This window comes from Clytia hemisphaerica, unplaced genomic scaffold (genome assembly GCF_902728285.1).
Source record: "Clytia hemisphaerica strain Z4C2 unplaced genomic scaffold, Clytia hemisphaerica genome assembly, whole genome shotgun sequence".
NCBI lineage: Eukaryota > Metazoa > Cnidaria > Hydrozoa > Leptothecata > Clytiidae > Clytia > Clytia hemisphaerica.
Genome location: NW_027103595.1, coordinates 2828992 through 2851077, shown reverse-complemented (window position 1 = coordinate 2851077; position 22086 = coordinate 2828992). Strand labels below are relative to the sequence as shown.

The 22086-nt window shown below is 34.3% G+C and overlaps 3 protein-coding genes across 3 annotated transcripts; 1 reads left to right on the top strand and 2 right to left on the bottom strand.

The window, feature by feature from the left end:
• Positions 1-2461: 2461 nt before the first annotated feature.
• Positions 2462-19065, bottom strand: LOC136801728 (uncharacterized). Its single transcript, XM_067058387.1, has 7 exons — positions 18988-19065; positions 15882-15962; positions 15632-15688; positions 15280-15381; positions 14434-14523; positions 4154-4357; positions 2462-2770 (listed from the first exon to the last, which is right to left on the bottom strand). Exons 2-7 carry the CDS (start codon positions 15931-15933, stop codon positions 2745-2747), a joined length of 531 nt encoding a protein of 176 aa, XP_066914488.1. The 5' UTR covers positions 15934-15962; positions 18988-19065; the 3' UTR covers positions 2462-2744.
• Positions 10606-12708, top strand: LOC136801576 (neuropeptide Y receptor type 2-like). The gene has a single exon (XM_067058211.1). It carries the CDS (start codon positions 10731-10733, stop codon positions 11961-11963), a length of 1233 nt encoding a protein of 410 aa, XP_066914312.1. The 5' UTR covers positions 10606-10730; the 3' UTR covers positions 11964-12708.
• Positions 19066-19474: 409 nt separating the features above from the next.
• Positions 19475-21390, bottom strand: LOC136801726 (trafficking protein particle complex subunit 6b-like). The gene has a single exon (XM_067058385.1). The coding sequence runs from the start codon at positions 21336-21338 to the stop codon at positions 20871-20873; it is 468 nt and encodes a 155-aa protein (XP_066914486.1). The 5' UTR covers positions 21339-21390; the 3' UTR covers positions 19475-20870.
• Positions 21391-22086: the final 696 nt, after the last annotated feature.

The following is a 22086-nucleotide window of genomic DNA, read 5'->3' as shown; positions in this document are numbered from 1 at the left end:
GTTCCGGCTTCAAAAATCAATTTTATTGAAAATTAAAACATACTTGATGGTGGGCATTGCTATTAGTAATGTTTTTGAATGAAAAAACAACCAATTGAAAGGGAAAAGTCCAATGAAAATCTAGAAAAACGGCCATTTCCGGCATATTTCCGGCATTTTCGACCGGAAAAGATTTTTTCTCAAAAATCGGACTCGGCCAAGTTTTGGGCATTGCTAATACGCATCTTGGTGCAAAAAATCAGAAAAAACTAATGATGAAATCTTGAGAAAATATCAAAAAACCGGTTTTTCCGGCATATTTCCGGCATTTTCGGCCGGAAATGAATTTTTTTCGAAAATCGGGCTCCGTCACATTTTGGGCATTACCATTTTGCATCATTGTGCCAAAAATCAGAAAAAACTAATGAGCCAATCTCGAGAAAAGCTGGTAACAGACGGACGGACGGACGAACGGACAAACGGACGGACAAAGGTTAATTTATAGGACCTCCAGGTAGGTCCAAAAAGAATACTAACGTTATATGGACATTGTGAATGTTAAAAAAATAATGAAACAACTTTGTGTACCGGCTGGGTATAAGTTTGGATTGTTGATGTTGAATTTTCCTTCTAGATACTAAAGTACAATTAAGAGAAAAAACGACTTTTTATCGTAGTAGAAGGACTGCGCTAAAATCAAACTGCAATTATCTATATGCAAAATTTAACTGCAATCTTGGTCGAAACATTTTTTGTGTATTTTAACGGTTTCCAGAATTTATCGCTTTTAGGCTATATTCCCAGCTTCATTGGATAACAATTTTGAGATTTTGAATCCTGAGATCCTAAGGTCCTAAGTCTTTATGTTTTTAAATTTATGTTGAAATTCAGATTAAATTTAAAACTCTACATTCCGGACGTAAAATTTCGTAGGGAAATTTCTTTTGTCTCAAATAATTTGTCAAAGATTATAGCCCTAGCATTCTGAAATGAGATTTTTTTCAATGGACATGACGAATCAAATTCATAAAATTGGAGCTAATTTATTAGCTTAGGTTAATTATCGAACCTGCTTCTCCCGCACACAGATTCCCTTGCTTAGCATCCCGCTTTAACGGGTCAATATTTCCCGCCAATACTTTTCCGCCATGTTTCTTCTCAATGATCGGCTGACGGCAATTATCTCTGAAACTACCGCCAATATAAATCCTATAAAATAGACTCCACTTGCATTCTCCACCTCTGCCAAATAACTCAAAAATAATTTTACCGCCCACCCACCCAACGCATGTCCTTTCTTGGTTTGCTCCTTTTTTTCTTTTCTCTTTCAGGTGTACACGACGGGTCGATGTCATCAACCAATCGCCACCCAGCGCCTCGGTCCTAGAGTTTTTCCTGATGGCAGGTTTTTTAGCCCAAGGACCGACCATTTGGGATGTGCTGTGCAAATTTTAGCTGGTGGTTTCATTTCTGAATCTACCCTTTTCAACAATCCTAATTATGTGGTCTCTTACACTGCTTGGCCACGGTCCACAGTGCTCACATATACAATTTCTACACTGCCTGGCCACGGTCCACAGTGCTTACAGATACTATTACACTGCTTGACCACGGCTCACAGTGCTTACAGATACAATTACACTGCCTGGCCACGGTCTACAGTGCTTACATATACAATTTTTACACTGCCTGGCCACGGTCCACAGTGCTTACAGATACAAACTTTACACTGCCTGGCCACGGTCCACAGTGCTTACAGATACTATTACACTGCTTGACCACGGCTCACAGTGCTTACAGATACAATTACACTGCCTGGCCACGGTCCACAGTGCTTACATATACAATTTTTACACTGCCTGGCCACGGTCCACAGTGCTTACATATACAATTTTTACAATTTTTACACTGCCTGGCCACGGTCCACAGTGCTTACAGATACTATTACACTGCTTGATCACGGTTCAAAGTGCTTACAGTTACAATTTATTTATTTTTTTTACACTGCATGGCCACGGTCCACAGTATTTTTTTTTTCCCCTCTTTGTTAGTCTCACCTCCTTTAGGGGTGTTGGCTTACCTTCGGTAACCTTAGGGCCTCCTTACATTCCTAGTGTCATTGTCCTGGCTGCTCAGCCCATACAGTGCACAGGATATCATGGCTCACTTGTTTGATTAGAATTAAGGTACACAGCACATCCCCAATGTTACCCCAAAGCAATCCATTGATTTTCATGTTATTTCATTTAATAAATTTCGACTTCATTCAATTATCTTGTCTCCATTTATTTTCACTCAGATCCATTCTAGGCAAAACAGGATCTTCATTCCGAACAATAGACTAAGTAAATTTTTAATCCAGCCTTATCATTCGATCCCCATCAGGTAAAACAGGATCATCATTTTGGAATACTACTCGTGATACTTTTACTGTGTTTATTTCGAACCGTTTTATCGATCGTTGCCCACAGGTCAGATAATTAATGAAAGATTATGTATTTCAAATAGAACAATGATTACTTTCAACGGTTAAAATTTCCACGAGATTTTTGATTAATAGCGAAAATCGCAGAGGGTGAATTCGCAAAAAAATTAATCCGATCAAATAATATCATATGGAAATCAAAAAAGACAATTTATAAAATGTTCATAAAACAAAAGTGATGCTGTTTGATAGTAGGTTTTACAATATTCTAGAGTGCTGTGTATTTTTTTCCGTAACGGGTGTTACGGACGAAATGCTTGTTTTAATGAATAACTTGACTTCAGTTCAGGACTTCTGGTGGTTGGGCTAAAAAGAAAAAGTGATTAGATAAAATATTAACAGCTGATACGAATACACGCTTTTCTTTTTATAAGAATGGTGTAAATCCATTCTATATTTTTTTGGGAAAATCAACCCAAAATATTCTTACAGCATTCTTAGTTAGGTTAGGATCCTAATTCAGACTAGATTTAACATTTAGTACATATACATACTCAAGCATAAAATGGCATTTTTGTGAAAGGAGTGAGCCTTACTTGGGGGTAATTGGCCATTTATAATTGAAAATATTCTAAAAATGGCATTCTTAGCATGAGTAGCCAAATGCCATGATGGTGATATTCTTAGCATTATTCTTAATTTTTTGGCCATTTTCATCATGGACATTCTTATAAAGTGTATTCTTATAAAAAAAGCGTGTATAATATGTATTTCCTATTAGCAGGGTACACATTGTTTTTTTTATAAGCAACCGAGTTGCCAAGGGTCCAGCCCTGAGAATGGCCAAAAAATTAAGCAACTTGGCCTTAGCAACCTAACCTTGAAACTAGCATGAACCGGAAAAGCAACCCAAAATGCCTGACAAAGAGGCATCTTCGTGATTATTTTGCATAAAAATGTGTATCGATGGTATTTGAATACCAAATTTGGGCTATTTTGGATATTGAATGAAATAAAAAGCAAACATTTTTGTAGTTACTTTAGGCATTTTCTGCTCAAAATCCATAAGCAACTTTTTGGCTGAAATCGGGAAGATCCTTAGCAACTTCGGCCCCGGGACGGAAATTGGGATTGCTTATAAAAAAATGGGTAGGTATAATCATGGATAAGGCGTTGTCTAGACTTTAGTACCGGCATGGGTGGACCCTAGATAAAGATGTTTTTCTGTGTGAGCGTATCTACGGCAAAGTATGAATAAATTTCGAGAAGTCTGTCTCAATATAATGCGCTTATCTTTTTTAGAATTGTGCTATGGTCAACATTTTCATTTCAAGAAAATATAAATCATTGAATGGCATTGACAAAATTTCAAAAATATAGAAGAAAGTTCATCTTTGATTTGAATTTTTAAAAAAATAACAGCAATTGTTGCAACTTATGATAAGCGGCCAAGCGTTATTTGGCTCCATTTTTTGTCTTTGCTAGAGGTGGTAGCAAATCCATACCACCAGATCCAGTCCCGGAGAAAAACAAACAGAAAACCATGGCCAATAGACCAATTTTTATCAAATTGTGGAGGTATTTTGATGTTTTTATTATAGTTTCATGAACTTTGATGGCGTTTTAGAATATATTTCATTGTTTTGTTGTTTTCTTATAATTTTGAAAAAATTCCAAGATGGTGATATCCTCTAACAAAGTAGTCTTGTCTATGCGCATACTTTAAAGACAGTTAGATCATTAATTTACCTTTGTTGATTTGGTTCCGTTTGTGATGTCGCGCATGTCTCTTGTGTTGATGTTTTTCACTTCGTTTGTGATGTCGCGCATGTCTCTTGTGTTGATGTCTTTCACTTCGTTTGTGGTGTGAATTTCGCTTGTGGTTCTTGATTTTCTGCATTTTATTACGAAGCCTTCTCAATGCATCATGGAGTGGCTTGACGATGGAAGAATCTATAGAAAATAAAAAATATCGATGTTGATGTCTCACCTATACTAGCCCAATAAACTTTTTTTTTTAAAGAAGGTTTTGATGCCAAAAATATGAAGAGCAAGTTTACAGCATTTTTACAGCTTTGTAGAATCTCTAACACCCATTTTTCTTAGGAAATTGCACAAAAATGCTCAAAAATGGTGAACTTAAAAACATGTTAAGAACATTTTAAGTTTAAAACTCAAAAGTTGAAGAACATCCGAAGGCTTCAACAATTTTGAAACTTCTTATAAAAAACTTACAATCTAGGATGACTTTTAGACAGTCTTTTGATTAAATTCACGGAGTCTACGGCCAGATAAGAGGAGCCGGAAATCGAACTGGGAAACCTCTAGTTTGTGGCACTGGGTCTTAGATCAGCCTGCCATCGCTCCCAACCATCGCTATAAAAGAGGCCCTAAAGCGGTTTGCGTGATGTCGTGATAGGGATTTTTTTCTAGCGTTATTACGTAATTCTTCAATTTTTTCCATCGTGATTTCGCGATCAAAAGTCAAAACGTGATTTTAATTCGAAAGATTTTTGAGTGGTGATGCGTGATTATCCAATTTTTTTGCTGTTTTACGTGATCGTGATTCAAGACAAAAAAAATTGCGTGATATCGTGATCAGAGTTACCGATGTGGAGCATCATAAAAAGATAGTGAGAAACGTCCAAGAAACGTTCATAAAACCACTCTTTCAGCCTTTTTTCCTGAGATAAACCCAAATTAAAACTATTAGCCCGCTTCAAGGGGATTGTGCATATGTTACATATTATTTTCCATTCAATTTACAGGAGGGAAAATTAATAAATCTGTCCAGATTTCTCCTTTTAAATGTTGAAAAAAACTTTTCTAGTTATCCATAATAACTTGTGAATCCAAGAACACTATTGTTTTTGTTAAAATCAAGTCTTATTTCGCAAAAGAGTGATTTGCAATAAATATTTAATTAGTACTATAGCGACGTAATAATATTCACGTACTGAATAAATAAATACGAACCCTACGAGAAAGGCTAATTGAAAAGAGAGTGACTAAACATTATCCCCTAATGTTTGGCATAATTAAATGAGAAAATTTGTTTTTTTTAAATCAGGAATTTACCGGGGGGGGGGGGGGGGGGGGGTAATTAGGTAAGTGAATGTGCGGGTATGTGCCCTTAAGGGTGCCTTTTTTGGGACCTTAAAGTCCCTGTAAGGGTTGGAAAAACCAGAAAATTAAATTTCAGTCCCATTAAGGGTCGGAAAAGAAAGAAATTTCTACTTTTTGCTCCTTGAAAGATCAAAATTTGGTCAAATTAGTCAGTCTTTCGAGTCGTTTTAGCGTGAACTTGTTCACGACTCGAAAGACTGACGTCAATTGTTGTCAAAATAAGCCAGCACATTGTTCTTCGTAAACATTAAAACGAACTCGTTTTTTTTTAATTTCGCATAGCGAAAGTATTACGATAGGCTTTCGCAGCGGCGGCAGTGCGGAAAAAAAATTAGAAAACGAAAGTAGTTGAAACTTCTAGAACATTGTCGAAAATTCTGAAATATGGACTCAATCGCTAAGATAAAATTTAATGATTTCCCTTTCTGTAGGCGTAATCAAGCATTCGTAAACATTGCTCGTTTTTCAATGGCGGATTTCAGCATGCTGTGGGTTTTTGTATTTTTATCATGTTTTTGGTGTTTTTAGAGTGCTTAAAGAGGATTATATTTATTTTAGCATAGTATTTTATGTTTGTGTTGTTAGTAAATGCACCAATAAAGTGATAGGAATCTTGCAATTAAAGAGCTGCTCTTGCAAATCACTAAACACAACAACACAGACAACACGTCAACAGACAGGTTTACAGGTATGATCTTCACTTTTTCTCAGTACAGGTAGAATTATTTGTTGATATTTGATTAAGTTTTGTTGTAAGACAGATTATCATTTACTGGGTATTTCACAGAGAAATTTATAGCAGGGGATGTCAATCTATAAGGGATAGAAGTTCTACCGTAACGTCGGGTAACTTGCATCTCAGTGGAGGGAAACTTGCATAGCCATCAAATAACTGACCAATCAAAGCAGCAAAATTTCAAAACAAATGAACTACGCAGCTCTGTTCACAGCTCTACTCTACCATTTTTGTTTTGAATTAAATTTGTATTTTAATGACCAGACAGGTCATTCATTTGAGGGTTATGCATGTTTGCCTCCACTGATGCAAGTTACCCGATCTCACGGTATATACCTTTTGTTAGCTAGGTAGGTGAGATGTGTCATTTTCCAATCGACCCACGCGAAATAATCGATAATTATTTCCAATCGATGAATAATTGCTAACCAACCGATTGATTGGATATCGATTGATTTCAATAATAATTGATAGGTAATCGAGGCTGTTCTAACTGATAATAGATTGGTTTTTCATCGATTGGCTGTCGATTGAACAATCGAATATCTTTAGAGTTAATCAATGGAAAATCGATCAATTGATAGCCAATCAAGCTTCCCGTAATCTTGATTATCAATTGTCTATCGATTATCGAAAAAAATCGATATTCTATCCATCAATTATTTATCAATTAGTAATAGATTGGAAAAAGATTTCGATTGTATCGAATGGGAGAGTCTGGCATGTTGGAAGGGCGCTTCGTGGGGTACTGTAGAGATCATTGACCTTGAATACTACACAGGCTTCAAAGGTTTCGACTCCCACTGGCAACGGTTCACTTGGAAAGTGAGCCTTCGCCCGGTTCAACCCAAATGTGTGAGGGAAACAATGACAAGATTGTTGTTGAAGAAGTGTATCAAAATCTTATGGAAAATTTGGATCAACTTTGATTGAATACTTTACAATGGATTTGAGTTTTGATTGATCACTCTCACTCAAAACAATTGATTCATTTTTCAATCGATGACATACATCCATAACAAATCAATTGACCGGATATCGATTGATTCTGGTAATTGATAGGTAATCAATAATGCAATGCTAAATATGACATTAAGGAAGGCTTGATTATATTAGTTGATTGATTATTCAACGATTGGCTCTAAGATGATCAATCCAGATTGATTATTTAACGGTTGCAAGTTCAATTGATCATTCAAATCCCGGGGGGTACTAGGGTTGACGAATGAGGGGTATGTGCGGACGGGACCTCTGAAAACCGACCCTTAGAGAGACTGATTTTTGCTGAGAAGGTCACCCTTAGAGAGACTTTATTACAATATTTTTTTCGATTTTTGAAAAAAAGTCATACCCTTAGAGAGACTTATTTACAATTTTTCTCTGGAAATCAAAAAATTTCCTAAAAATCATGAATTTTCTGACCCTTAGAGAGACTAATTTAAAACTTTCTGACTTTTCCGACCCTTAGAGAGACTTTGAAAGGTGAAAAAATCGAATCTTACCGTCCACACATACCCATCATTTATTTTTGCCTAAGTACCACCCCCCCCCCGGGTTCAAATCCAATCAATGATCAATACTCAAGATTTTGTAATAGGCTTCATCCACCTATCGAAGATTAGAACAAATTGATTTATCATTGATCAAAAAAGGAAATGGAAGTCAATCAGATTTATCGAACTGTTTGAAATCAATTTCCTACTGTAAAGTCAATCAAAAAAATGTCTCCAGGTCTCACACCAGTAACAAAGTTTTAGCTTTTAAAGGTAAAAAATTTTTGCAGAAAGAAAATTGGTCTAAAATTTTACCTTAATTTCCACCAAATTTAAAATATTTCATGTAATTTTCCAAATTTTTTCAAACAGTTATTTTTCTTATCTAATAGCAATATTTTGCCAAAAATAGCCCTCAATGGTCAAATCAAACTCTTTTTATTTTTCAAGGCATCATCAAAATTAAATGCCTGCCAAAGTTGATTGTGTTTGATTTTGTTTTATTGAGATAGTATATATTGTATCTATCAAAAAAGTCTGTCGTCCCAAAAGCACGTAGATTCTTTACCTTTCAATCAGATTCTCAGCACCAAGTTATGCTAGAGTAGAAAGTTATACATGGTTGGAAAGATATATTAGAGGTGAACAATCTAATATGACTAAAAGTTTTTGAAATATTTAGTGTATATTGTGTATTTAGAAACTATGAAGAAAAAGGAAGATGAGCAAAGTGAGGATTGTTACTTTTTGCTTGTGATGACGTGAAACTATAGTACACGCTTTTTGTTTTATAAGAATAATGTACTTTAATGGGATAAACTTTCGCGGGGATTAAATTTCGCGGTTGGGCCTATACGCGAAATTCAGAAATTTCGCGGGGACTTAATTTCGCGGATGGCACTATTGGGTGGCAATATTATCACGATTTTGTGACTTTTACTGTCAGATCATTTAGAAATATTTCGCGGATGAAGCCCTTCCAAATTTCCATTGGGACTTAATTTCGCGGATTTTCGCGGATGACACCCAAATACACGAAATCTGCGAAATTTAATCCCCGCGAAAGTTTATCCCATTAAAGTTCTTTGGCTGAGGGTGAGCATTATTCTTATTTTTCTATTCTAAACTATAGGCCCATTGTTCTAACTCTGAAAACTCATCCTGATATTCTTATAGAAGTTTATTCTTATAAAAGAAAAAGCGTGTACAATTCAACATTGAGGATTTCGATTCTCTGCACGCATTTTACGTACCTCTACAGGATAAAAGGTTACTGTACAGCCTTGTGGGCTAAAATATTGAACGGGATAGCAAAAATGACCAAAATACCAAAACATATAATTTGAGCTTTTTGATATATTTTAGTTTAATTCGGTTTAAATTCGATTTATTTACAAGGTGTAAACATTTTTGTATTTTTGTAAATTTTTGTATGTATCTATATATCTATATAAAGATATTTATGTAACTTGGCCACACTGGAACAGTTCACATTTAGGTGGCAATAAAGCTCTAGATCTAGCCCCGTTTTATTTATTGCATTATTTTAATGGTAAAGGGGGGAGGGGTACTTAGGCATTAATAGGTGCCAGGTTGTGCTGATGCTAAGTTTTGTTTTTTGACCTTCCCAAGTCGCTGAAGTATTTAAGGTACAAAACTTGAAAAGTCAAAAGATCTCTAGAAGGTTAAATTTTTTTTGAAAATTGTAAGGGTAACTTTATTCTCTGTTAGAGCCAGCTTTTCTCAGGTCCGACCTGACGTTCTCCAAACCTAGTACTCCCCCAGTCCTGGTCGTTTAAAAGGATTATTTCATCTATAAATAATCAAACACTGTGCGAAATTTTCGACTCTGAATCGTCTTGTTAATTTTATTTTCAACTGATGATCGTCTCCACAGCTTGAAACTATTAGTATTGAAATAAAAAATTCGACAATAGTATAATAGGATTTTACCAATCCTCTTTGCCCCGAAAAAAGACATTTGTTTATGCTTTCTTCACTTGAAATATGAATAATTGAACGAGTAGTTGATTTTTTAAGAAAAAAACAAGGAAGGAAGGTTAATCATGTGTAATTTTCATGTTCTATTTCCTGGCTTAACTAATCAAGGAAACTCCTTTGATTTTAGAATCCCGAACGATATTCTCAGTCAGGGGTATCATCCTTCAAATACTTTAAAACGTTGAATCGTACGAGGGATCATGCAGCCGCTACTTAAACGGTGTTGAAAGAGCACTTTTTATCGTTATGGCAAGTCATATTGAAATCTTATTCGTACATCATATTTTCAAATAAATTTTCTGAATGATAAAAAAAGAAAAATGGCACGTTGAGTTATTTTTTCTTGTTTGGCGTCCCTTCAAAGAGAGCAATTAATCGTTAATTACCTCTGCAATTAATCGTTAATTGCCTCCGGTAGAATGCGGCACTAATGTTTACAAAATAGATTTTAATGTTTTTTCTTACATTTTTTTTTTCATCGAACGTTTTAATTGCATTGAAATTAATTTTGTGAGAAAGAAAATCTACAAACAAAAACAACATTGTGCGGCGAATAGCTCGTAATCAGATAATAACTCGTACAATTCAAAAAAGGGAAGAAATTTTAACGAATTTGACGAATTGCCTGAAAATTCGCCAAAATTTCTTTCCACAAACTTTAAACTTCATTCGCCAAAATTCTCGCCAAATTTAATTTTCTTTTAATCTAGTCTCTGTTTCTCCCAAAAACCCTTTTATCCCTCTTTTTTTCAGCTAAATTATTGAACAAAAATGGGTCGTTCGCCAAAATTAATTTTCGCCAAATTTAGAAATTTCTTTAAATCGCTAAAATAAATTCCGCCAAATTGCACCAAAATTTGCGAATGGGCTCATTTGCCAAATTTCTTCTCTTAAGGTATATTTCACGTCTTTTTCAGCCTTTCAACGGAAATTACTACTTCAAAAGATACATGCTATAATAATTGTAAAGATGGAAAAGTTGCAAGATTTTCTTCGTGTAAAAGCAGCATTAGAAGAGGTCCATGCACACATGGATCTCAAATCTCAATTGGATTATGCTGAAGCTTACGACGTAATAGAAAATAAACATGGAATTACATGGGACATATTTATTTTGATGTCAAATTTGAGTATGAAGGGAAAATTATCTAAACACCAAGAATCCGAAATGAAGAAGGCTTTACAATTTTCAAGATTGACTGCATTTCAAATTGAAAATAATCCCAAGTTTATCACTGCTTTTATTGTGGCATGTACCATTGGTTTGGTAGGGAATCTTTTGATCATTTCGCATTTTATGTTAAAACATCGTGGAAAGTTAACAAAGATGCGAGGATATTCGTTTCTAATTATCATATTAGCCGTTGTAGATTTATTGGTTTGTTTCAGTCTCACTTTTGCAACTTACTTTGAACTTGAGTTAGTGTGGAAGCTTGGACAATATCTTTGTGAGTATAATGGTTTTATCACTCGTGGCGCACTGCCAATTCTTTCATTCTGGGTTTTAGTACTTGTCTCCTTTGAACGCTATAGAAACATTGTCAAACCTTTTGATAAAAAGATCAGCGTTAAAATATACACTCTTGTTTTGGGCGTTATGTTAGTGTTGCTAGGAATTGTGGGATTTATTTTACATCAGTTTGGTGTTGTGGTAAAGATGAACTTTATCAAAAACACTAAAGGAGATCTTGTTTGTGTAGTGCCTGCATCATCTTTTTCAAAAATACCCAAAAGAGAATTTTTCACAAATGCAGCAATATGGGTAGCATCTATGATGCTAATTCCAGTCACGATTTTGTACTATTATTACTCGAGGATTTCGAGATACATGAAGAGGGAGTCGTCGAAAGCTATACAGAATGCTGGCCAAGCTGCCATACAAATTCGCAAGCGAAACAAAAAAGCACTTCGAGTGTTATTTTCTTTAATTGTAGTTTTCGTCATGACGGCTTTCCCGGCCAGGGGCTATCTTTTATTCTGGAGTTACGTTAGAATTTACGAGCTCAACGGTGAAGTTTTCGAACAAAAACACTTCAAAATAATGATCGTCTTCGAGCGTATTGCACAAATGCTTATAATGGCTAATAATGTGATCAATTGTTTCGTCTACGCTACCATTATGGAAAGTTTTCGCTACTATGCATTAAATGTCCTGACTTTTGGACTACTCAGGAAAAGATTTACTTCAACCGTTCGAAGATAAAAAGTTGGACAAGAAATTTAGAAATAATTCATTGAAATATCAATATCATCGTTTGGCAAAGGAATCGGTGGTTGGAACAATTTGAAAATTAAAACTTGGCTGCAGAAAGATTTCATTGTCTAAGACCATATTCAGACGTTACGGTTTCGTTCCTTTCCGTTCTGAAACGATTCCGAAACAAGTGTGAACGTCAAAATTCGAAACGTCAAAAAAGAAGACGTAACAAAGCAAAACAGATCGAAACGGTTTCGCTCCACTTTTTTCATCGGAACGGAACTGCTCCGTTTTCTTGCTCCGAAATATTCCGAAACCAATATGAACACACTCGATCCGTAACGAAAATCATAACGGAGCGAAACGGAACAGTAACGTGTGAACATGGTCTAACAACGATCAAGTCAAAAAACAATTATTGAAACCCCCTGGAAAACAGCAAAATTTGCAAAAAAAACCTTGGAGAATTTCTTTTCATATCTTAAAGTGAGGGTGGACGATCTAAAATTACTCTTTTACCCCCTGGAAACATCAGAATAACATTTAACACCCTTGGAAAAATGAATAACCATCCCCTGGAAATTTTTCCCGGATTATCCACTAGAAATGTTCGTTCCTCTACTCCCTGTATGGGTATAAAATGGAATGGTCCAATTTTTAAAACATGTCCTTGCTTTCCGATATAATTTTATCATGGTCAAAAAGTTATTTTTAAAGGTTATAAGAGAAATTATGTGAAGTATATAAATAGTATGAAGGAATTGCTTATTGAATTTTTTTTCTTCAAGTTTCTAGTGTAAAAAACTATTGTTATTTTAAAACTAGTGAGAAAGCTTTTATCCCTATATGTATTCTAGTGATTCCTTTTCTTGTTTTTTTCTCCCTGATATGATCAAAAATCTGTAAGACTGCTTTAAGCGTACAAACTTTCCCAAGCAGAAACTTTCACAAGGTCGAACATTCGCGAAATTTGCGACATTTACTTTGACGAATTTGACGGAAAATATCAACGTTTATTATATACCTGTAGGCAAAAACAGCCATTGAATAATTCCTGATATACCATGGCTATTATACCACGGTAGAATTTTTTTTCAAATTTTGCTTTCAAAGTTTGATTTTTTTTGTCGCTCTGTTGTATCAAAGAAATTCATTAAAATAAATCTATTATCAATTTCATGAACAAATTTTATGATTCAAAGTAATTAAGAAAATAATTTAAAAAACAACAAAAAACATTCGAACGTTTCACTTAATCGAACGTTCGAATGTTATTTTTTATTTTTAATGATTTTCTTAATTACTTTTAACATATAATTAATGTTTTGTTTTTGCCTTAGGTATATAATAAAACATATATTCCATAGGTTTTCGTTGGTTATTGGATTTATTAACCCTCGGTGATGTATATTCAACTCGGTTTCGCCTCGTTGAATATTACATCACCTCGGGTTAATAAATCTAAATAACCAACTTTTACCTATTGAATATCTGCTTAGTGTACTGGACTTACACGTTGATATTTTTTATGTAGACGGTGTAGACCGAGCCTCCCAGCTACATTTGTCCCTCTAAGCCGTTTTTTCATGTGAAAATTTTCATTTTTATCTCTTGATTCGCAAAGTTTATGATCGCGAAAAAGATTTTTCCGTCAAATTCGTCAAAGTAAATGTCGCAAATTTTCGACCTTGTGAAAGTTTCTGCTTGGGAAACAGAGGAAAGACAGTAGTAGACCGAATATTAATGAAGATACAGGATCCTGGCGCAGAATTCTATTGGCTGTTGAACAATAGTTGAAATCACGTGATATTATTGTTTTGATTGGAAATACGCGAATCTGATTGGCTTCAACATAGCATCAACCCCCCTTATTTTTTTTGGGGGGGGGCTAAGAAATATTTTGGCCTTTAAAGAGCCTGGGGGCTTAAATTACCAAAATATTTGGGGGGACCTGGATTGTTGGGGGGGGACCTAGATGATCTGACTGAGACTCTGGGGGTTGTTCAGCTAATTTCAAAAGATCTCTTATCTTACTATTAAATCAAATATAAAAAGCAAAAGATTTGTAAACATAGATATTAATGCAAGTAAAATTGAGTTTTCATTTATCAGTACTGTACTCGCATTGTTTTTATTGACTTCTCTACAGGGGCAGGAGAACAATGTTTTTGTTTTTTCCCCAAGTGTTTAAGGGGACCTAGCACAAGGCAATTTTTTGGGGGGAGCTAAATTATTGGGGGGCCTTACTTTGTTGGGGGGACCTAGAAACCTGGCTGAAGCTATGTTCAAACTTTGAATAAAATGTAAGATTTATGGCATTTTTTAGATTCTCTCATGCAACAACAAAAATAAGGGGGGGGGGCTAGTTGCCCGCAGATGACCAAAAAAGTGTCATTATTTTCTATTAAGAAAGATTATAGGTACCTATGGAAAATAATTCATTATGTAAAAATAAAAAATGAAAAACAAGCTATACCTTTTTTTGCATGTTTCGCAAACTTCAAATCTTTTTTGATGTGACGGAGTTTCTTCAATAAACGGTGTGCTCGCTTGACCTTGTGTTTCACTGTTATAAAAATAAGAGAAACGGGAACTAGGGAGGTGTGTTGTCACATCAAAAGAAATCAGAGAATATTATTCAAACTATATGAAAAGAAATTACCTGAGTGTCGCATATCCACCCGATATTCTATCTAAGTTACTCATGTGGAATAGACGCTTTTTATAAAAACATTTTATAAGAACATGAGGCTGAAAATTGGCCAAAACCTAAGAACAAATTAAGAACAATATGAGCCTCAGATTTCAGAAAATTACTAAGACAGCTGATTTTAACAGACTTTCAGTTTTTAAGTGAAGAAACTAAGCGTATTAAGAACATCGTAAAAATATTTAAGCCTGTTAATTTCAAAAATTTAAGATAACAGCCCAGTATGTTTCTTATAAAAAGCGTGTAGGCAAGTGATAGATGGGGAATTTAAACTTGAAACATATGAAACAAGCTTCGAAATTTTTGAATTTTCCCTTGGACCCAAATTCAATCCTAACCTTACACTTTACAGGACAACTTATTAACTTAGGTGAATTTTCCATTCAAATCATTAAGAATTCTGAAATCAGATGCGGAAACACCCAATTTTTTTTGCAACTGGTGACAAGTTTAGATGAAAATAAAGTTAGCTAAATTTTGCGACTAGTGGTAAGATCCAGCCAGGGTGTTATTCCATTTCAAAGATTGTGTTGTAAATATCATAAATTGGACGATTCCAATAAGATTATAGAGTTTAGCTTTGGATAGGAATGTTAACCAATATTTATTAACCTTTTTCATCAGATGCTCTCATACCACTTCCGTGATGTGCAGGGTGACGGAATTTCATGGCGCGTTTATGGTGATGGTTGTGATGGTGGAATGCTCTTCTCTCTAAAAAGATCAAAGGAGCATTTTTAAATTACAAAGTAACAAAAATGAATACTTTGAAACCAATTATTTTAAGCGGTAAAAACGTATCTATAGAAAAAATAGTCCTTCAAGCTTGATCCCGTCCCTTGTCCGATCATGCTTTGTTTTTGCTGAACACTCTCCTTCTTAAAAATGCGGACATCTTTTATCAAAAGCCCTTTATGGAGACACTATTCACAGTAGTCGAGAAGAAAAAGTAAAAGGCACTTACCATCATTAACCTTCTTAAGACCACTCCCATGATGTTTTCCATGATGCTTTTTGCCAGCTGGAAAAAAGAGAGAAATTCAAAAATAAAATAAATTTAGACCTGGGATGAAAATGTATTTCAAAAAATTCAATATAATATTTGATTTATCTGCTCTATACCCTTATACAAAGTAAGTAAGATCTGAATCGAAAATTAATGGTAAGCTGCCACAAAATGCTTTTTTAGTGTAATAATATATGTTGAAACTTACCAACGACAGCTACGAACACCACCAAAAGGAAAAGCAATGTTAACCCTCTCATTGTTGTAGTTCAACTAAAAACGTTTAAATCTAAAAGTAGAAACCAGAAAATATTCTAAAAGGAATTTCTAACATAAGCTTCGATATAAGACTTTACACTTAACATAAACAACGCATTAAAAATTCTATGATAAAGTTTTTTTATCACCAAACCTAATCAAACTGTCAAGTAGAAAAAACAGTTTTTTCATTTTTTCTTCACTGACTATTGAGGCGACCTATATGATGCCAAAGGGATAATCCCGCTTCGAACAAAATTAACCGCCTCAAAGAGCACTGTGGCAGAGTGCTGACTATATTCTAATTAGGTAGATGATTAAAAATAATTGATCTCCTTAGTTGAGTTCTTTTAGTAATAGTAATAAGCAATTGACAAGTTTTTAAATTAAAGCTTTAATTTAATTGGTAAAGGTAATACAAAAATTAAGCCTTTATTACGCATATCTTTTAAACACATCATAAAGAGAAAGCTTCTTTATCAAATACCCTTTACAAAGACAGGCTTAGACAATGAAATAAATTAATAATATTTCTTTATTAAATATTTAGGTGATGATCTCGTAATGCAAAGCAACCCAAAGCATTAAGTCAATGTAGACTAAATAAATTTCAGATGTGCAGAAAAAAAGATATTGAAGGTATTGAAGTGACATCAATTAGTTAATCTCCTAACCACAGCTGAGCACACAAACATTGTTTTAACATCCATCCAATGTCCCAATGAACTTCGTATGTCTGATATTCGTATGGCTCTTTAAACACCACCTTCTCACAGACCCACTGGGACCCTTTCCAACTGGAAAAATTGCCCAAAATATCGTCCCAGGTGGAAAACTATCCTACAATTTTTGTCCCCCACTGAAAATAATCAAATAAACCAATCCTCACTGCAAAGTATTATGCTTTTTTCTCATCCCCACTGAATTTTCTGACTTGAAAACAAAAGAATTTAAGAGCCAGTTTTTTTAAGAGCGGGGCAGGTCCAATAGTTTGAAACTTAGATTTTTTTCATTTTTGGATATGTTGTTAAGTACAATGAACTGAGTAAAATCCCAAAATATTTTGGTGTGAAAATCCATTATGGCGGATTTATGCCAATTTGAAGTTTTTGACATTTTTGGGCATTGCACTTAAAAAGTTTTTTGATATAGAACCATGCTTTCTCAAATCAAAATGAGGAATTGATTTTGGGTGATTCTGAAACTATGGCCAGTAAACTTTACAATTTTCCAAAAAAATCAAAATTTTCAAAATGGTAGCTGGAGTTATGACGTCACAAAAGCACTACAAATTTGATTTTAGGGGTATTTTAGAGCCATCTGACCTGTCCCAGGGGAGTTTCTTACTGCTCAAAATAATATTTTCTGGTAGTTTAGTCCCTAGTTTAGCAAAATTGTGTTATGGGGTTGGTAAAGTTCACCTTTGAAGATTTGAGAGTTTAGAAGCACATTTTGACAGACTTGATCCTTAAATGGTAGATCAGGAGGTAAAGATCTTGATGAATGTTTGTACTATCCCCATGAAACTTTCCAAAAACCATGATTTTATTATCTGAGTGGGCTCATTTTCTGTTCAATCTTGAGCAAAAATTGTTGTTTTGAGCAATATTGTCAAGGATTTTTAGGATTTTAGAGTTAAAACTGACTTTGAGCTAGCTCTAATCTTTAAAAGAAAAGAAAAGGTTCCAACTTCTGATAAATTCTTGAACTATCTATAGGATGCTTTCACAAAATCAAGAATCAAGTAGCAATGGGTACTCATTTTGGGCAAAAATTTCAGCCAAAAATGTACTTTTAAGTCAATTTTACAAAATTAAGGGGGTCAGGGGAGTTTGAAGCCGCCTTTGAGTGGAAATTCAGCCTCTATAAGCTTTCGAAGAGTACCATATTTGATTTTCCTAGAAACCTTTCTGGAATGTGATGAGGAATCATAATTTTCAGATAAAATTTACTTTCTAACTGCCAATTACTGGCTGCAATAGAATGACCTCAGCTCTAGTCAAAAAATTGAAAAAAAAGCCTTTTTGGCCCAAAAAAGCACATTTGACAACCTTTTTCACCTAGTTTCATTGTTTTTATATAAAAGATTCATCATAGACCTTATATTATAACAAATTCAGTGACCTAGACCCCTTTGAAGTTTGCCAATGGGCCAAAATATCCCAAATTTTAGTCATTTTTCGAGCGATGTTAAGAAAATTTTTAAATCAAGATAAAAAATTAATGGTAGGAGATCCCATAGGTTTCTCTTTTGATCCTAAGAGACCAGGCAGTTGTCTTTCAGGAACAGAAGAGTTGGAGGTCAGACAATGTTGGGATTTCTAGGAAAATTGGGCTAAAGTTGGTACTTTTTTGAGACCTTATTGGCTTTTCGGGCCTCTAGGGGCCAGTAGGGTCGGAATTTTTTATTGCAATCACTTCAAATGGATAGACCAGGGACTAAACTACCAGAAAATATTATTTTGAGCAGTAAGAAACTCCCCTGGGACAGGTCAGATGGCTCTAAAATACCCCTAAAATCAAATTTGTAGTGTTTTTGTGACGTCATAACTCCAGCTACCATTTTGAAAATTTTGATTTTTTTGGAAAATTGTATAGTTTACTGGCCATAGTTTCAGAATCACCCAAAATTAATTCCTCATTTTGATTTGAGAAAGCATGGTTCTATATCTATATTATTGGGATTTTACTCAGTTCATTGTACTTAACAACATATCCAAAAATGAAAAAAATCTAAGTTTCAAACTATTGGAACTGCCCCAAACTGCCCCATTCTTAAAAAAAACTGGCTCTTAAATCCCCATTCATGAAAAATATGGCAATATCAATTCACATCGAGTTTCAGTCCGTTATTTTTATACTCACTGGCTGACAGAATCCTACCGAGTCTGTGAGAAGGGGGTGTATTTATGCATTTTCCTCTCATTTAACCCCTATACTTACCGAAGGGTGTTTATCTTATCCTCGTATTGTATTCGATAATTGATAGAACTTTTTATAATGTCCAGAGTATGCCAATATCTAGTGAAAATCATGTTCGCTCAAACGTCACTTACAGTTGGCCATGGAGGTTGCTTGATGTGCATCATTAGCTGATTGGACCAGTTGTCCAAGAACTGATTCTTCTGATACATTGATCATAAATCATCTAGCTAGATTTCGTAGACCATTTTTCTTATGGTATTTAGATCTAAAATAAGCCAAAAAATAAAATTATTACAGGGAACAAGCAAGATCTTTATATAAGGAGTCTCCATAACTCAAACACGCACGAGGATTGAAATTTGTTCGAGGTATGGAAATTATGAGTTATAGAGACTAATTTACTAGGTGTTTAGTTAACTGAAGCGAAGGGACGAGAAAACTGGTCCCAATCAAGAAGACATTTTAGTAATAAAGTTCCCAGTGCTGGAGTCTCCACTGTTCTAATCGAAAAATGATTAACAGCTATGACTTTGTTACATAAGATCGCTATGGGCCCTTTTTTGCTTAATTTCAAATTTTAAACCACACTATAAAAAAAAAGAATTGGGGAAAAAGAAATTTCTAATTTGAAACTAATATAATTTGTTTGAAAAAAAAAAAAAAAAACCTGGAGATGACAATTTTTCTCATTAGCCACCCAATCAAATTATTGAGTAGGCAACAAAATGGTTTACAATGATCACATCCTTTTGGAATCATTTGAAATCATCTTCTTAATTTAATTATATCCAATATGTGTGTATTCTATGTTATTGACTTTATATTTTTATGTTTCGTCATTATAAGCAACCCAATCCATAATGCAATGGCCATGGCAACAACAAAGCTTCCACTTTGCAGTGTATCTTTAATCAGATCTAAAATGTCCGATTTTTTTAGTCTGGGAATTTGACGCAAGTGATCTTTAGGCATTAAAACTTAAGGGGATAATCAAGTGATCTGTGTGTGTAATAATTGGTACGTGGGTAAGGATCCTTCTATTGTCCTGAGCAAAATCTCAAAATATACCGGGTGACCCACGAAAAAGTTCAGACGTTTCCCGACATCTTGAGGCCGAACAAATGTCCCAAAGTGCTTGGAATTTTGATATTTAGAAAGTAGATATCCTAACTTAAAATTTGAACTATCACTTTTTAAATTTAACCAACTTGTTCGCTACTTATGATCTTTTAAAGTCAAAATTCACTTTTCGGAAAGTGTAAAAAACACGTAAAAAAGAGGTATTAAATTTATGCAATCAATTAGAAAATCACTTACAAATTGACTTATTTAACGAGTTTTATGACATTTATTATTAATAAAAACACCTTTAAAAGTAATTTTTGTTTAAAACAAGACTAGTTTTTATAAAAATTGGCGCTTTTGTAGATTTTTCAGATTTTTTTCAAAAACTGTATATCAAAAACGTCTAAAAATACCAAATTTGATACCCCTTTTTTACGTGTTTTTTACACTTTCCGAAAAGTGAATTTTGACTTTAAAAGCTCATTAATAGAGAAAAAATCGGTCAAATTTAAAAAGTGATAGCTCAAATTTTAAGTTAGGATATCTACTTTCTAAATATCTAAACTCCAAGCACTTTAGGACATTTGTTCGGCCTCAAGAAGTCGAGAAACGTCTGAACTTTTTCGTGGGTCACCCGGTATAATAATATAAAAAGTCGAGATATTTAAGTTACAAGTTTTTGCCTTTTAGGATGAAAACATTAGAATTTCAACGTAAGAACCGTGTCTAAGAGCCCATTTTCAAAAAAATTTGATATCTCGATTTTGGAAAATTGTTACACAAAAAAACTTCGAGGTTTACTAAGAACCACAGAAGGTTTTTGTAATCTAAATACCTCAAACCATCTGATTATCCCTTTAATTCTGCAACTGTGGTGATTATGATAGAAGTCATTTTAATACAAAAATTCTACAAAAAAAAATATTCATTAAACGAATTCATTGACCAATCATCTTTGTATCTCAACTTGGAATTTGACCAGTGGCATTTCTTTAATATCAGCAGATACGAAAGAAGAAACTCCAACACCAGCAAGAGCACCCCGTACAAGTCCACATGGAAAAGCAACATACTTTTGACATTCCGATACAAATTGTCGGTTAGTTGTGATCCTGTTCAATAATTTGAAACTGTTATCATTTAAAACATAAACACCTTGATGATTTGTTCGCAAATTATCTATCTGTTTCCCATACACCATAATCCAAAAATCTTTACAAATAAATTTCATCATATCCAGCTCATTATTAAAACGTGCAGCATCTTTGGTCAATTTTTCAACAAGGCTTTGCCCAACTCGATATCCCATTTGCTCCAATTTTGTGTTGGCTTCATTTTTACCAATATTTTTTGATGAATGTGTAAATTTGACAATTTCCATTTGTAAAAGATCGAACATAGTTTCAGCATCTGCCATTGTCGAGCTTTTATTTTTGTTTTTATTAATTGATCTTGTAAAATTGCTGAAAATAAAAAGAAAATTTACAAATCGAAATCTTACAATAGGGGCTACAATAGAGTGTTGGTGCATTTGAAGGTCAAAAGATCTTTGGGAAATTTAATCCGTGTTCATTTAGAATTTCCAGTCTCATTGATCCCCCCTTATTAACTTCCACTGAAAAATCTGAATCGAAATGCTGAGAATAACCTGTGCCTAATCAAAACTTGTTTTCCCAATGTAGCCTAACTGTTTTGTTTTTTAATTAAACCATATAAACTTCTTTCGACAAAAATAAAAGTAAGCAAGTTTGTGACCACAGCCATAGGCAACCTTATAAGATCTCTTTTCCATCAAATTCAATTTATTCTTTATTAAATTTCCTACATGTGGAATATTATAGTCTTCCAAATCAGGGGTTTGGTCCTACTCCTTCTTAGTAGGAGCACAATACATAGTAGTGGCACTGAAAACATGCAGGGGAGCATAATACTCAACAAAGCATAGAACCGGAAGAGTGCCATCACATAACACAATGTCCAATATCATCTGGGGGCACTTGATTTAAAGGGACATAACAGTACTTGTGAAATTTGTAAACAAACTGTATGCAGCGGATACAAAATCAAAACAAATGTCACATGTCAAAATAAAAAATCTAACCAAATATGGCTCATTTTGACTGTTCAATTGTTTTACAAGTGGGTAAAGGCCACATTTTTGGTAC